The 13,926-nt window shown below is 38.6% G+C and overlaps 1 protein-coding gene across 1 annotated transcript in view; it reads right to left on the bottom strand.

The window, feature by feature from the left end:
- The window catches only part of LOC141902251 (zinc finger homeobox protein 3-like), a 40,150-nt gene that overhangs the window by 13,518 nt on the left and 12,706 nt on the right, over positions 1 to 13,926 (bottom strand). Inside the window, exon 2 of the mRNA XM_074789896.1 lies at positions 10,399 to 10,515. Within this exon, the coding sequence (XP_074645997.1) occupies positions 10,399 to 10,515 (117 nt within the window). The remainder of the gene's footprint in view (positions 1 to 10,398; positions 10,516 to 13,926) is intronic.

The raw sequence follows: 13,926 nt of genomic DNA, 5'->3' as shown, positions 1-13,926 counted from the left end.
CGTAAAAAGAAGAGAATTCTTAAAAACGACAAATTCATCGGAAAAACCATCGGTAAATAACGATGACAAATCAGGGGTGGATTCAGACCGTGTCGACCGGGTCGCCCGACACGGTCGGAATTCCAAAGTGCCTTTTTATTTTTCCTCTGTATCAAAATTTGCCGTTGGACCCACCTGAGATACATAATAGATATTTTTCCTAAATATATAACCTATGTTTCTTGACTAAATGCATCAGAAAGCTCTAAAATGATCGTAAAATTTTAAAAATGTTGCCGATATGCCTTTCGGCCCTAAATTAAGAATATATGCCGTTTTTTATGGTCGACATGGTCACAACATGCCCCTGGATCCGCCCCTGCAAATGACAAATGATTGTGGAAGTATTTTCGACCGACAGTTCTCCGGGTACAAGAGGTTATCGACGAGGAAAATAATGAATCGTTTTATAAACTAATTACGTATTAAACAATCGTAAACAATACGAGACGAATGTAAGATAAGCAAACATCGAACCGGCCGCTAAATTAATTATCAAATTACTATACGATGATAGTTACTCGAGCTCGTTAAATAATATTAAAAAATCAAGTCAAGTCATGCGTTGTTTGACATTCCACCGGGCGGGCGGGCGAGGACTGGGATGAAGAGGTACTTGGAAAAGTTTGATTATAATTGTGTGAATTATTTGTAAGGCAAAGAGCTTTATTAATTTAACCTAAATACAAGTATAACCGAAGACTGAGTGAAGAAGTATATATATATTGGCGTTCGGCCCATTATTCGAAACTCTTCAATATCTCAATTTACTTTGCATAAAAATCGAACCCCTAAAATATCGACTAGATATTTTTAAAGTCGCACAAGAAGGGATAAAAAATGTGTCTTCGACCTTGAGTCATGACTAGAAAACTCATCAGGATAGCCGCTTAGCTTTTGTTTGCTTTTTTTCTTGACATGTACTTTGTTTTCCTGACTATACCTGAAGAATCTAATTAACACAGTCAAATACGCAAGACATAGACAGAAACTGTTAGTTCTATACGCGATCAAGCAATCTCAACATAATTCCCTGACTATTCCCTTTTTAGCCTTTTAACTTCCCTGTCTTTTTCGAAGAAAAGAAAATTAGCCGAATTCCCCCCCCCCCCCCCCCCCCGATTTCTCTGATAACCTAGTGATGAGCATGAACTATCTCGATATAGACCAGGTAAGATCAGTATTTTCGGTCTCGCGTTAAAAAGAAAAGAAAGAAATTAATTATTACGAATGTCGTCGACGTGTGAAGAAGTTGCGGTAATTATTTTCGAGAGACGACATATGTATATTATAGGCAGTTAAACACAGCGGTCACATCACAAATACATTCACAAACCACACTTTACATCAGCTACATCAAACATTAAACACAGACGTTTGTAATTAATTGTGACAGCTAAATCAGTCACATTGCACTGTCTGTAAGATATTTCAGTAATTATTCGCGCACCATCTTAAACAACTAGTCACAACCGGTGAAAGCCTGACTAGACTATCCCTAGACTACACTATATTATGTGTTCACACCAGACTATACCTGACACCTACAATACCCTAAACCTCTAATTATAGAAGTTTTCACCAAAAAATGAGAGTTATTTTATATCAAAAATAGTAGTTCAATAGAAAATGAACTAGAAACTATTCTGATTTTGGTAGTATCTAGATATTTTTGGGAGAAGTTGAGCTCTTTAAAGTAGTCATAGTCAGGTCCCTGTGTTTCTATTGAGCTTTCACCCTTCACTATATTGTAATTTAGGATATCAAATTGGTCGGAGAATTTAAGAAAAACTTGTTGCCGAACAAGGACTGAAGTGTATGACATTCCTGATGAAGGTCTCTGAGTCTGAAATGTTGCATCTTTCACCCATTGATTTCAAATCTCGATAAATGAATTTCATTAATCTAACAAGAGTCTATGCAATGGGTTTCAATCTTATTGAAATCTCTTTCAGACAAACGTTTATTCAAGTTCTATCCTATGTTTTAGCTTGAAGTTTCTACGTGGCTATGAGCAGTGGCTATGAGCTGTGGCAGACTGTAGTCGTGTAGCTAGTAGCTATGGTCCATTGGTTCGCGTGAGAGTGTGCGCGGCTAACGACTACGCGTTTAATGACTAATTAGAACCAAAGCAAAATGGGTTCTCTCATCAAAATCTCATTTAATTAGACTTAGAGATGACCAGTATGTAAATGACGGATCACTGGTGAATTAGGGAACACGCTGTAATCACACGGTAATCACACTGTCACTGCAGTAATCACTTGTAATCATTCATTCTACTACTAAATTCACTATTTCTATTCTAGGGAGCTCTTTTTTTGGGGGGGGAGAGAGATTCTAGCTATCCGGCGAGTGAATCAGTAGCATCGGCCGAGGGATACAACCGGAGCCGCCGAAGAACTATTAAACGACTGTTAGCACGCAGAGCATTTAACGATGCCTGATCAGTACTGTAAATATCACTCGTTAATTAACTCTAGCTTTGTCATCGTTAAGTGATTAATATTTGCGCAAACAATTAAAACAGATTGCTGCCATAGATGCCATGGAGAGATAGAGGTGCCGTGTCTCGTAGATATCTCTACATATAGCCAGACCGCACAGACCGCACTACTCTCATCATATCTCTCTAATTGTCGTAGTTTTTGCCAGAATTTAGAGCAATTTGATATCAAATATAGTAGGTTCATTGAAAATGAACTGATTTTGAGGTTATTTTATATTTTTCTTAGTAAATGAGGTCTTCTACTTTCAAATAGTAGTCATAGTCAGGTCCCTGCGTTCCTTGAGATTTAGCCCTTCACATCATGTGTTTTGGGTATGAAGTTCATCGTAGAATTTCACAAAAACGTATTGCCAACCAACGACAAACAAATGTACGATTTTGAGGGTGTTTTGAAATTTTTGGGAGAAGTTTGATAAAAGCTACTCTCAAAACGTAGTCGTCGTCAGGTCTGAGCTCAGCTTCATAAGTTGTTGACTTACTTCCGATATAGCATTACTAGTTACACATGGAAATATCGTTTAAAACTCAAAATCCAATTGTGCAAATTGACAAATCCGAACTTGTGATATTTCGGGTCTTTTGTCTCTTTCTTCTAGTTTTGAATTCTCGCGACGAAAAAAAACTGTCGCTGAAATTCGTATACATTATGCAAAACCGACGACAAAAGTCAAGAGAACCGTTTGAATTTCGAAGCTCGTTCGTTTTTCTTTCACCCGACAGTCCCAAATCGTCGCCGCGAAAAATGATACTTACGCGAAGTATCTATTGAATTGAACCGGAGCCACGCGTCGGCAGATTAAGTTCGCGTTACCGTCAAGAACAATACGCGACTTTTCTTTAAAACAACCATGGGATTTGTCAGCGTATTAATCCATGAAATAATAGTCAATATTAATCTAGTTATTAACGGCGACGACGCAGGAGTGTATCAAACTGCTACGACTGCTATCACCGACTTCAGGGACTTCGAATTGTCGTGTTCGAATTTCACGAAATACAGATATGATTTCTGCTGGGTTTTTTTTTCCGAGTCTTTGTCTGACGTCTCTTGACTCTCGCGCCGAACCCGAGATCTCTTCAAATCGGATTGAATTCTGGATGATGCACTTATTAAGCGTATTTGATTCTTCGCCGTGGCGCTAATTTGCGATGAAACATAAGAAATTCGAACGGTAGAATTTGATCGTGTTTTCGTGCGATGACTCGAGACTTCAGTTCAGTTTTCGACGTTTTATCGATGGCTCTTTGAAATCCGAAATATTTAATTGCCATTTTGAACTTTATTTCATAATGATCATTTGCAGGACTCGTGCAATAGCATCTTATAGGTTACGGCGAATGTTGTTTGCGCGTAGTCGCTATAGCTGAAGAGTCGGAGCTCTTCGACTCGAGTTCATCTACCGCTTGGGGAATATCTTTTTTGCCTTAAAAACTACAAGTTTCTTCATACTCCTTATAGACTTGTTACCTGTGCTACATCGGATCTAAGTTCTCGTCAGTGAAGGACGCCGTGTCCTTCAAGTTCACCGGGAGGATCCACATGTTTTCTACGAGCATCGATAGAATAACATTATTTATACATTCTATTTTCAGGGTGGCCAGTACTTTTACATATTAGCCTTTTTTTCTGACAGGTATCGTTTTTCGGTGGCTTGAACTGCTAAGAATTCAAGAAGACACAGACAGAAACTGTTTAATTTAACGTGCGATCTAGCAATCTCAACAAATCTCCCTGACTTTTTTTAAAGAAAATTTCCGGACTTTTTGCTGACTTGTTTGCAGATAAGCGGGCACCGACCCTGATTTTGCTCACTAAGAAACAAAACAGAAAATTAATCGCAAACCTCGAAGCTCTTAAAAAACGAACATCGAGTCATTTTTGCGCTAGTATCGCGCGCGGGTTGCGACACGAGGCTCTCAGTAACTGATATCGACTCATCAGCAATCGTTACAATGTTTCTGCATGAAATGGCAGCCGGTACAACTGGAATTCTCACCTAATTACAACTCATCATCAGTGTTTCTTTCAGTCAATCACGCGCCGTGGCATTTTACTGAATTACAGTTTACAGTGAGTTGTGCGGCAGGGTCGATTCGATTCTTCTACCGTTGAATTAATTACTCATTTCAAATGACAAAATGCATTTTCTATCTGGTTGGAATTAGCCGTGCCCGAGGTTCCATTTAGTTCGGTATTCCCGGCAGCTATTTGATTGCTTTCGCGCGGCTAATAGGTTCACAAATTGTCTCACTAACAATTTACAGTCGACCCATTATAGACGGCATTACATTCGAAAATCTAATGTTTCAAACGACACGAACATTTTTGACAGGTCGCAAAATTCTGGTCATTCCAAGAAATTCTGGTCAGTTCATTCAAAGTAATAGCATTTTTTTTAAGCCAATTTTTCAAGATTTTCAACATTTTTCATAGCTCCCTAGGTCCTAAAATTTTGGTCATTCCAAGAAATAGCTTCGATAACTCATAAATTCTGGTCAGGTTTGGTCGTTTCAAGAAATAGCTTCGAAAGCTCGAATAGCTCGTAAATTCTAGTCAGGTCATTCAAAGAATTAGCTCTTCTAATATAACAATTCTTCAAGATTTTCCATTCGAGGAAATAGCTTTTTCCAAAAAAACCCTTTTTTTCGATATAAGACCACACACGCATCCTCGACGCCGGATGGGTTGATCACGCGCGGCTTATCGAGAGCTTATCTCATACCGAAATAAAAAACTCCATAAATATCACGTTACTTTATTATGCGAATATTTTCTAAGCAGCATCGCGCACACACACACACACACAAACACAAATTATTCTCGCCCTATGCCCCTTGTTAATTACCACTCAGGAAGCTTAATCTGTGAATTTTTTTCCTCGCAGTCGAGACGTTCCCGGAGGGTTCGATTCTTCCATTAGGTGTCGAAATTAATGAATACACGAAATACCAAATGTACAATTTATCATGCACTGTACTAATTACTGGTGACAATATCATACAAATATAATGACCTCGTATCGCTGCAGAAATGAGCTCCGAGCATATTTTTCGTGAGCGCGCGAGTAATTTTATTGTTTTTTTGCCCGGCTAACGCACGACGACGGCGGCCATCATGCTATCGAAAATGAATTATTCAACATCGAACATTTCGTCTCTTTTGTTTCGTAACAATTACGGCGTGTTATTTTTCAGTAATGGCTTCTGCTGCTCGGTAATCAGACTTGACCCAGTTCTAAATTGGAATTCGAACGGATTATCGATCTCGAAATGGAAAAGCGTTCCTTTCGCTTAATTTGTTGAATTCGTTTTGATTTTTCGCGCCTACCAAGAATGAAACGAGTTTGATCTTGAAATCGGAAATCAAGAGTTCAGATATAGTTGGATTGTTGGTAAAATTCCTTCGTTCGTTTTTTTTTTCTATTTGGTGGCGCTAACAGACCCACCACACCTGCCCATCACAAACTGGAAGTTTTGAAATCGCGAATTCAAGTACCGCTATATTTGGACGGTCTGTCAAATTTTCAGAAGTTTTAGTTTAAAGTACATAACTGCAAATTTTGATACTGGTTCATGTAAACAATCATCTATCGAGCCTGAACCAGCTAAAGACTGATTAGGGTTTCTATTTTTGGCTGCTTCAGTTAACTGATTGAGCTTTTACCTTCATCGACCAACTTCTAAATTTGCGGGCCTAACTCATCTGTGGAACTGCGGTCCAACAGAGATTTTTTATAAGTACGCTGACGGTGAGAAATAAAGTTTCATCAGACACAAGATCGGCTTAACGAGCCGATAATATCCGTTCATAAACAGAGATAAATCGTCTCCACCCAATTTTAAAAATGGCCGCGATAAAAACACCTAACGCCGAAGTTCTTAACCGGGTGACACCCTCGTACGTTATCAAAGTAACGACGACAAAAAATCAGCGATATACAACTCATTAAATCTAATATGGACACACATATATATGTATATATATATATATATATATATATATATTACGAGAATTATCGATTAAATCGCGTATATATATAACTAATTTTTTGATGTCGAATAGAAGTTTATGCGTCGATGCGGAGTTTTAATTCGAGCCCGCAGGCGGGAATCAAATACGACACAACAAAACAATAACAAATCACAATCAATTCGTTGAACGGTTTAAAATCGCCCGCGGCCGAAAACCAGACGCTAATTTCAATGCGTTTTTTTTCGTCATAACAATATATTTCGGTATGAATTTCTGTCACTGGCGGCGATGAACTCGACGACGTTTTTCACGCGCGAAAGTAAAACATTCTTGAAAGTTCCACGGAAAAATTGATATCCGAAAATACGGCGCGAGCGAGAAATCGATCGTTGGCGAATCGCGACGTTTAGCGCGCGACTGAAATATGAAGTTTAATCAAGGTGACGACGGGTGTCACTATCACAGAAATAAACTAGGCTAGGAAATGAGTCATAACCCTTCGATATGACAAACCTCATTCAATTTAATGATAACTATATGATACTGATTTTTTTTATCTCATTGAAGAAGAAAGTTTACAAAAGCGAATTTGTAGATAGATAGGTGCTACAGTTCGCTTTATTGCGATGCTTACTGCATCTATACGTGAATAGGAGACGAACGTGACTAGTATTTGAGAACTAACGAACTACTACTAAACATGTAGAAAGCCTAGGACTAACAGGACAACAAAATGCACTACTATATAAAGCCAGCTTACAGCGATTATCGCTGCAATCGAGAGAGAGAGTTCCTCAAATTCTCGAGAAGAGAATTATCGTATTTTACACACGCGACAACAGTAAGAGGGACAAAACTACAATAAGGTTAAAGAGAGAGAGAGAGAGCGAGAGAGAGAGAAAGAAGAGAGAGAGAGAGAGATAGAGGAGGAGGAACTTACGAAAGGATAGACGCGGATCTGATGGATAGAATAATCCCAGTTTCCTTCTTGTTTCTAGAAAATTAAAACAACCAGTAATCCCTGATGAAACAACACACAATATATCATCACAGTCAGAGCAGTTCTATATCCAATACACAGGGAAGTGATGATGATGATGATAGCAAAGCTTTATATATATATATATATATATATATATATATATATATATATATATATATATATATATATATATATATATATATATATATATATACACACACATATGGATAATTTCGTGCTCTAGCAATTAACACCATTTATCAGGCCTGCTAATTATTGAAGTAATTAACGATCGCTTTTGTTTTAATCATGCTACCCGCATTGTGTTCATCATTAATGCTTAACCGTTGATTACCAGAGCAGGCATTCATTCGATATTCAGCCGATTCGGTTAAAATCGGTCTTTGTCGAATAAGATGACGTTGTTTTGAAAAGTTCTCGATAATAGAAAAAAAAACACCCAAAGATTTAGATGATAGGAATGTGAGAAACGTCTCAGACCGATGAGTAATGGTAGTTTCCCGTTGTATGACCATTGCTGATTTTATGCCAAAGATGCGGAAAGCATTGTGTAAGTTTATTTCTAACACCTCAGGGAAAACAAATTCTAATTGGACTGGCCGCGGTATGACCTCGTCGACATTGTTTAACAAAGGTTTTTTTCTCGCAAGGGGACAATGGATACTTCACAGTCAATGCTTTTCAATTTTCAGAGCATTTTAAACATCCTAATCCCGCCATCAAGCTAGACTTACATGAATCAATCAAACATCTTAAAGCGACTAAGGTAGTTACAAATTTCCGCGCCCTAATTCTAACCTCGATGCTGCCCCCTGGTGAAAAAATGGGTAAATTCATCTTTTAATACTCGAGGTACAGATCGGCTACCGGGGATCTTTATCATATCAACATTTTCTAAGTCTTCAGCTTCGCATTCATCATAAATGTTCAAAGAAAGTTTTTTCTGGATATTTCTATTTTAATTTTCGATCTTATGGTTTGCAAAAAATAAGCATTCTCGATTTTACTCGAATCATAAAAGAACTGTATTACGTATTTCTATTTTTCCCCCCAATTCTCTTCCATTCTAAAACTCCTGCAAGAACTGTTTTTCTGGGGTTTTTTTTTCGTCCTTTGCTTTCACATTTTTTTTTCCAAGAAAAAATCCGTATTCCGAATAATTAATAAAAAGGCAGTTGAACCTCACGGGGATCGTTGAATGGAAACTTCACCTACAGTCGTCGACTAATTGGGCTGATTTTGAAAGACTCGGGATGAACTCGCTAATGATTATCTAGTCGATGTGGACGTCCACAAGTACGGCATCGTTGAAATAATTCTCATCATTAGAGAAATAAAAACATGTCTAACAAGTCGACTGACAAAGCGTCGAAACGTCATCAAAGACCCGGTTAATGAAAGATCAAGCCAAAAGAATTAAGTCCCCCGTAGCATATCAAATTAACGATACTAAGATACAGGTACTTTAATGTTTTAACTCGCGTCGCGGTGAACGCGCGTAAACCTTTAGGGTTAATTACAAACAGCAGGAAAAGATTCGTCGTTCGTTCGTTCGTTCGAACATCACGGAGCAGCAGACGCCGAGCCGAGAGGGTTTCACCCGATTCTTACGGTTGCTACTTAGCACGATTTCGCCGGCGAACGTTTTAGTCATCTAATTACCGAACGGCTGAAAGCTCGTTAACGCGAGGTCTCGACAGGGTTAATTACTCGTGTATTTTCTTTGTTTTAGACGACGAAATGACTGGAATAGAATCGACGATGATTTCGGCGCGTGGCGCGGCGCCCGTTATTGATTTGGTTTCGAAGCAATTAGCGAAATTCATTAAATGTCACACCCTACGCTGAATTAGTAATTAGCAATTGTTAATTGAAATTTTTCGTGATAAGATTGAAAAAAAGAGAAGAAAACTAACTTGAATGTTTATTGACGGCTTTACGAAAAATAGCTCATATATTGCTTAATATGATCAACAATAAATATCATAATATATATTATGTAATATTATCAATAAAGTTATTTTGGATTTGAATATATCGATAATTGAATTGAATTGACCGGCAACCAGTCCAGTCCCGATATATTGAGGACATGCTACACATCCATCCTCTCAGAAATAACTATTAAAATTCATGTTTCTAAATATCTAAGGACATTCGACAACAAGGACCCTCTATAGTTAGACTAGGTCACTAGAGTTAAATCTGATATCAGTACGAAATCATACCCAAATCTCGATTTCAGCAATCGGCAATAGATACAGATACATTTATACTAATTACTAATATAAGACGTGGTTATTTCATAGTACGAACCCCTAACGAAACACGCACAACTATCCCAATTAACATCCCAGTAATTGGCCTAGTTTCCGTATAAAAACAATAATACTGATTGAAGTTGATATTAATTGCATTCTCTCCTCGTGAAAAAAAATGTTTATAATTAGAAAATATGTCTGTCATCGGGGAGAATTCAAGCCCAAGGCCGCGGAAATGATGCTAACTATTCTCGATGACGATATAGTTGAAGATGTTGTAATATGAATCATAAACGAGTCTAGTAGTTTATAATCTGGCTTGTTTCCTACCTGGCCGATCTAATCTTATAATCCTTGTATGTAATATTGTGTACGGCTTACTTAGAAAACGTTATTACTTACACGCGCATTAGAACGCAGAGACGTACAGACTGATGATCGCTAATGAAATACGCGAGAACAAAGGCGTGTTTGTCACAACCGGTGAACTTAGTCCGGACAGTCAAAAACAATCATACCTAGCAGGGGTTCAGTCAATATCGAGCATTAAAACCACCATTTATAGGTTTGTTAACATGCGTGAACGTTTTGGAAGTGTTAACTAACAACTCACCGGCCAGTTCTAAGCCTGAGATGGTTTTCTGGGCGTCGGGACCCATGTTTTCTTTCATGCTACCATCGGGCATAACCGCGTTGAATTCATTGACATCTTCTTCGACGAGTTCACCGTCTGAAAAATACAAGAGAAAAAAAGATTAACAATTTAGAACACCAAAGACTTGGGAGAGGGAGAGAGGGGAGAGAGGGAGAGAGGGGAGAGGGAGAGAGAGGGAGAGGGAGGGAGAGGGAGAGAGAGGGAGGGAGAGAGGGAGGGAGAGGGAGGAGAGGGAGGAGAGGGAGAGGGAGAGAGAGGGAGGAGAGGGAGAGAGAGTGAGGTAGAGGGAGGTAGAGGGAGAGAGAGGGAGGGGAGAGGGAGGGGGAGAGAGAGGGAGAGAGAGAGAGAGAGGGAGAGAGAGAGAGATGATCTGCAGTCTCAGACATGTCATTTTACAACAAACGATTAAATCTTTATCTTGACGAACATCAAACGTTGCGCGAGTTTGATTCCTATATGTTTCAGTACGCACACAAAATACGGTCGCATTTTTGAAAATTAATAGAATACAAACTTGATTCATCTATAATGAATACGTAAGCCACTAGAAAACATCGAACAATTAATCACCGCTGTTACCATAGCAACTAATCATGTATTTTGATACAAAATGGACGTCGGTCGTTGTCCGCTGTTTGAGCCGGTTTTCGGACATTATTGATCAGAGCAGATCAAGAGATCGACGACGAGGACGAATCCTCGGATATCCGTAAATGCAAAAAACACAACCGTGGCTTCAGCTAGCTACTGAAGAGAGTAAGATCATACCGTACCGCGGTGTCCCGAGAAAAATACAACCATGGCTACAGCTAGCTATTGAAGAGAGTAAGATCATACCGTACCATGGTGTCCTGAGAAAAACACAACCGTGGCTTCAGCTAGCTACTGAAGAGAGTAAGATCATACCGTACCGCGGTGTCCTGAGAAAAACACAACCGTGGCTTCAGCTAGCTACTGAAGAGAGTAAGATCATACCGTACCATGGTGTCCCGAGAAAAACACAACCGTGGCTTCAGCTAGCTACTGAAGAGAGTAAGATCATACTGTACCATGGTGTCCTGAGAAAAACACAACCGTGGCTACAGCTAGCTACTGAAGAGAGTAAGATCATACTGTACCATGGTGTCCCGAGAAAAATAACTGTGGTTACAGCGAGCTACTGAAGAGAGTAAGATCATACCGTACCGTGGTGTCCTGAGAAAATACAGAGTTGATTAGAAAAGTGTGCGCACTGTTACCAATGGCGATCGATATAACTCAGTGTCCCGAGGAAGGGAGAAGTAATCCATCCGCCTTTAGCAACGCGGCATATTACACACAGCTTAACAGGTGACACTGTCTCCTCCTCTCATAACACTGTCTTTATATCTCACTGATCCTCGATATGATATTTCATACAACTATCAAGGTCTATCGTACTGATTCAGTAGTGGATCCAGCCTCGGTTCCTCAATACTGTTTAACACGAGGGTGTAAGGAGGGCGTAAGCTCCTCTCATGAAAATTCGGAAATTTGAATGCTTCCAAATGCAATCTGAGCAATTGTTGAGCATCGAATTTACTTTTTCCTACGTCTGAAATAAGGGGATCGTATAGTTATTGATGTTGGTTCATCATCCATGAGTACCACTCAAGTGGTAACAACATCAGACTCAATCCACCCCTGGTATCGCATAGTATTCCTGCCTTTTTGCACCTTGAGCAGCTTAAGTTTAATATTCCAACTTAACGTCTGATTTATAAATTTGTTAATTACACTACCAGGAAATAGTTTCGACGCTCTGATCAATAACTGTTCAGTATATTACGTAGTTTTCTATAGTTGTACAAGATGAAGTTAACGATTAATCCTTATATTTAATCCTTATCCCGTCGTCGGTATCCAACAGCAATAACTGATCCTACGCCTATTTCATACGAAATCGTTCCGAATCTCTAAAATTCTATAACTAGACCGCACCGGTTACTCCTACGGTGAAGAAAGTTTATAAATCTTACTCTTACCCATCGCCAGATTTCCAACAACAACAACAACAACTAAGAGAGATGTGGATGATTAATTCAAACAGCTAAAACGCATTAATGCGAATAGACCCCGAGACCGAGCGGGTTGTCGTTTTTTTTCTCTCGTCCTGCGGCGGCAGCGGCCGGATTTTTTTCTAACCATCATAACTATATGGATGCTGTGGGGATAGCGTTAATTACGGTATTATACCGATTAGTGCGAGCAGGTACGACGACTCGGTACGGTACCCGATCGCTAACCCGCAGATAATATGTAAATACAAACCGGAATTACCGCTGCTAACGCCAAGTTGCCATGCATTTTTTATTCATTAAGAGTCGGTAAGGTTAATGAAGGGGAACTTTGCGCCCTGTCTGTATATTTCATTAATTAACGCTTGCATATTTTTCTACCTCGGTCTCGCATACATAAACTAGTAGTCAGCCGTCCCTATGGTATTTTCCCTCCCTCGCTGTAGCTATATACAACAACGACGACGTAATGGATATGCATTGCGCTTTCAAATAAAAATTGTTGGAAAGTTGTCTATCGAGTTTTATCATTTGGAGTTTCAAATTACTGATCTACTTTATCGACTCAGTCTCCGTAAGTCGAAGCTTGGAGTAATCAGTCTTGGAGTATTCAGACTGATTACTCCAAGTCAAACTCTGATTAAGTTGTCATCAGATAAGTCATCTATAACTGAAGTCATCTATATATATATAAAATATATATATATATAAAATATATATATATATATTTATATATATATATTTCCATTTCAATTTACTAAGTGTAAGCCGCCATTTTGAAAGGGTAATGATCATTCCAAGTGTCAGGACTTAAGGTAGGTTCACTGTAGAATTGTTTTGGAAGTGAATGGATTGAAATCTCAAGAATTTCGCTTGCTTAGAATTCATCGGTTACATGGCATCATCTCGACTTCGCATGAGACCGTTGTGCGAAGAAGATCCTGATTTCGATATTGCGAAAAATTCATAAACACTAAAGTCTGTATGAAATTTCGACGTTGCGTACTAATATTCAAATATTGAAAGGAAACATATCTGAAATTCTGAAAAGATTCCGTGAATTTCAGATTATGAATAGCGCGCAATAAATTGTGATAATTTCCGTAAACTGAATACATTTAATGACTTACATATTTTGACACAATAATTACATTCATTCGCATTAATATGCGAAATTAACAACAATGATCTAGATTTGATAGTAAATATGTTTGTATTACGCTGAATAGATAATGCAACCCTCATAATTATCAGATAATTACCCCCAATCACTGTTTTACTTCCTCTTCAAATTCCATTTCTTGTTCACGCAAATTACGTGACAGAGATTATTATTCTAATAAATTTTCATGAATTGCTGGTGATTATGCGTACAGAAAAATCAATCCAGTCAATTTAAACTCGTCGGACAAAAAAGTTTGTAGTTTTTTTCCCGATGAATCCGTTTCGA

This window comes from Tubulanus polymorphus, chromosome 3 (genome assembly GCF_964204645.1).
Source record: "Tubulanus polymorphus chromosome 3, tnTubPoly1.2, whole genome shotgun sequence".
NCBI classification, from domain to species: domain Eukaryota; kingdom Metazoa; phylum Nemertea; class Palaeonemertea; order Tubulaniformes; family Tubulanidae; genus Tubulanus; species Tubulanus polymorphus.
This window is presented reverse-complemented; position numbering and strand designations above follow the sequence as displayed.